At 35.8% G+C, this 4,081-nt stretch overlaps 1 protein-coding gene across 1 annotated transcript; it reads left to right on the top strand.

Annotated features, from left to right (window-relative positions):
- Positions 1-2,552: 2,552 nt before the first annotated feature.
- LOC122200770 (olfactory receptor 5W2-like) lies at positions 2,553-3,488 on the top strand. The gene has a single exon (XM_042906499.1). It carries the CDS (start codon positions 2,556-2,558, stop codon positions 3,486-3,488), a length of 933 nt encoding a protein of 310 aa, XP_042762433.1. The 5' UTR covers positions 2,553-2,555.
- The last annotated feature ends 593 nt before the right edge of the window (positions 3,489-4,081 follow it).

Here is a 4,081-nt window from a genome sequence, read left to right as displayed (position 1 = left end):
TTTAGGAAAGTGAAAAGACGTATGTATAAATAAAGAACATAACTTGATGAAGAATGTACTAGGTGTAGTAGATGTTATACAGTTGAAATAAGGAAGAATCCGGCTCTGAAAGCACGAAGTTAATCCACCATGGGAAAAGTACACTCCCTGTAAAAGGAGATAAAGTAGCATCCTTATCATCAGAGAGAGGGAATTTAGGGCCATAAAGGCTATACAAAAAAAAAAAAAAAAAAAAAAAAAAAAAAAAACCTTTTTAATTCCACACTAATTTACTACCCCAAGGTCAAACCTCTTTGTCTTCTCAATTCTTCACGAATTTACCACTTCCTTGTCTAAAAGGTATAAAAGCTGCTTGATTTGGTCACTGCTTTGAGTGTCATATTTTTTATGGGGCTTCCATATGCAGGAAGTTAAGTGTGTTTTTCTTCTGCTAACCTGTCTTATGTCAATTTAATTATTAGACCACTGAAAGAACCTAGAAGGGAAAGATTTTCCACCTGTACACAGTCAAAAAATCACTGAAATGGGAGTTGTTGGCGTGTTCCTATGAAAAAGGAACCAAACAATGACTAATGAAAAAAACAATATACAAGATTATCATGTTTCTAAATGGAAGGTAAAAGGGATGTTTCAGAAATGGAAGAAACAGAGCGAACAATGAAAAGGAACTGAAAATAATATTAAGTAGAAAATCTATTTGAATTTAATTAGACATCACTTTCACTGAAGGAGGGTGTAGATTCATAGTAACCATAAGCATAGACTTAGAATAAATTCTGGTAAACTTCTGGCATTGATCAATTTGTTAAGGAGTGAAGAATTGAAAGTTCAGCCTTTGATGCAGCATTCATTGGCAGGAGGGGGGGGGGGGAAGGAAATACAGAAGCAGAAGCCTAATTAGTCACACTCACATAACCCAGAAGAGCAAAGGCAGAGTCTTTAGAGATTAAAGCCCCAACAGTCACAAGGTAGAAATAAAATGCCATCTATTTATTGTTCATGTACCAGAAATAAGAACAGAAAGACGCTCATTTCAGGTAGGTTTCTAAATAACCAAATTTTAAAATTTTTTTTTAACGTTTATTTATTTTTGAGACAGAGAGAGACAGAGCATAAACAGGGGAGGGGCAGAGAGAGAGGGAGACACAGAATCAGAAGCAGGCTCCAGGCTCTGAGCCATCAGCCCAGAGCCCGATGCGGGGCTCGAACTCACAGACCGCGAGATCGTGACCTGAGCTGAAGTCGGATGCTTAACCGACTGAGCCACCCAGGCGCCCCAATAACCAAATTTTTAAAAAATATATACAGACTGGAAAACACCTTACTTTTTTTTTTGGAAAAATTAGGAATCAAGTATTAAGGAATTTATAAATGAATCATTTTATATCTGCTTAAGTCAGTTAAATAAATTCTGCAACCTAACATCTAAATAATGATATTTCTTTATTAGACTTATGTGGATTTGGCCTCATTTGTGATTTGTATAAGGGTGGTAAAGCTTTTCCCTATTTATATTTTCTTCTAGGTCAATAAGTATACCATCACTTTCTATCTCTATGTAAGTGATACTGTACATTTAAGTGGCACATTTGCTCTATTTTTATCAAAAATAATAGAGATAACACATTATGAACACTAATATATACAAATCCAAGCCCATATAGACCACATGCCACAGCATTTAAGTCTAGAAAAATAAAAACGAGACCACCACTCACATTACCATTTAAGTTCTCAACAGATACACACATACATAATGTGTGTATATAAATTCAAGACTGAAGACTGTGTCTCTCAGAAACATTTATTTTTCTTCGCCTTTTTTTATTTTAATGGAAAAGACAACTGAAAATTCAAAGATCTGCAAATTTGCATATGATAGTCTATTGTTGCCACTTCGTTTTATCACCTCTTTTTGTCTTTCAAGGTATTTGTCCTACAGCAAAAGTCAATCATACAAATGGATTCTCAGCGCTGTGTCAAACCAGTGAGGAAGAGTGATAGAATAGTTGTATAAAACATGTTCATATTTCAGTAAACACTAAAGTCAGCATACACCAAAATCTAATCCATACTAATTTTCATTTGTTATATGCGGTATCACGGTGAGTGATAAAGTCAATTACCTTTCTTCAAGAAAGCAACTTATACTTTTGTTTCTTTTCGTCCAACTCATATTATCCAGTATCTTCTGACACTTTCTAAAAACTTTGTAGTTCCTTTTATATGATTTTGGCTCTAGAGTGAACTCACAGTTCATTTGGATCTGCTACTTGACATTGGACAACAGAAGCCAGGGCAAGTAACATATCTCAAGAATGACATGTATTTAGAATTCAAGTTTATCACCTTTCTATCCCCCAAATTTTTAGTTTTTTATAACACAGCAAGGCTTCTTTAATAGGGACACTCACCGGACTCTTTTCTGAGGATAAAGAAGACAACATAAAATCACGTTTTGTCTTATGGTGTTTTGGGTACCCAGAAAAGCCAAAGCCTGATCTATAATTTGCTTGGTCATTTTGGAAAGCAGTTTAGAACAAGCACAAAGAAGAATGGACAAAGAAAACTGCTCCTCCTTGACTGAATTCTTTCTCTTGGGAATTACCGACAACTCTGAGATCAAAGTGACTTTATTCACCACCATCCTGCTTATTTATCTCACCAATCTCCTGGCAAACCTCGGAATGATTATTCTAATTAGAATGAATTCTCAGCTGAACACACCAATGTACTTTTTCCTTAGCCACCTCTCTTTCTGTGACCTCTGTTATTCCACAGCAGTTGGGCCCAAAATGTTGGTAGACCTTTTAGCCAAAAACCCATCAATCCCTTTCGTTGGCTGTGCTCTACAATTCTTGATCTTCTGTATGTTTGTAGATTCCGAGTGCCTACTGCTGGCGGTGATGGCCTTTGATCGGTACAAGGCCATTAGCAACCCCTTGCTCTACACGGTCAACATGTCCAGCAGAGTGTGCTTCCTGCTCATGGCCGGGGTTTACGTGCTGGCAACGGCAGATGCTTTGATACACACGACACTAACATTCCGGTTATGTTTCTGTGGATCAAAGGAGATTAATCACTTCTTCTGTGATGTACCTCCTCTCCTATTGCTCTCTTGTGCAGACACACAACTCAACGAATTAGCAATATTCACCATTTTTGGCTTCATTGAACTGAGCACCATTTCAGTAGTCCTTGTCTCTTATTGTTATATAATCCTATCTGTCCTGAAGATCCGCTCTGCTGAGGGGAGGTTCAAAGCTTTCTCCACCTGCACCTCCCACATAACTACTGTTGCAATTTTCCAGGGGACCATGATCTTCATGTATTTCCGGCCGATTTCTTCCTACTCTCTTGATCAAGACAAAATGACTTCCTTGTTTTACACCCTTGTGATTCCCATGTTAAACCCACTGATTTATAGCCTACGGAACAAGGACGTAAAAAGGGCCTTAGAAAAATTGAAAAACAAATTACAGTTTTAAGTATTTATAGTCTGTATATGTGCATACACCCACACACATATCGTGATTGTTGTTTTCATAAAATTATATGATATGATTTATTTATTATTATGGTATTTATTATTATGGTATTTTCTCAAATACTTAAAGAAATGAGTATCTGCATTAAAACTCAACCATAACAAGACACTGTATTTCCTCAAGCCTGTCATGTGTCACTGTGGTCTTCAATTTATTTAAGAAACTCATTTGTGCAAAACATTCTGACTCTTCTAATTTTCCATATATTTATTTCTTTGCTTTTCATGTAAGCTTAATTACAAGTATACTTGGATTTATTATTGAGTGTTCACTAAGTACTTTTCATACATGTTAATATTTTGAATTTCATGATAAATACAGTAGGTTCCAAACTAATGAATCCTATAATCTAGAGGAATGAACAAACATTAATTAACTGAGCACCCAAATAAGTCTTAAAACATTCATGAAGTAAAAGAGTTGGCAGTTACAAATCTAGAAAAAAAATGTCAAAAGCTAGTGTCTAGAAGAAAGGTTTCCTTCTATGATGATGTTTAGTCTCAGATCTAATTAAAAAAATCAAGCTGGGGAAA

Source organism: Panthera leo, chromosome D1, assembly GCF_018350215.1.
Source record: "Panthera leo isolate Ple1 chromosome D1, P.leo_Ple1_pat1.1, whole genome shotgun sequence".
NCBI lineage: Eukaryota > Metazoa > Chordata > Mammalia > Carnivora > Felidae > Panthera > Panthera leo.
The sequence above is the reverse complement of the archived record's forward strand: the minus strand, read 5'-3'. Positions and strand labels throughout refer to the sequence as shown.

Bases quoted from the DNA above. Each gene is read 5' to 3' on its own strand.
- LOC122200770 (XM_042906499.1), top strand. From the start codon at position 2,556: ATGGACAAAGAAAACTGCTCCTCCTTGACTGAATTCTTTCTCTTGGGA.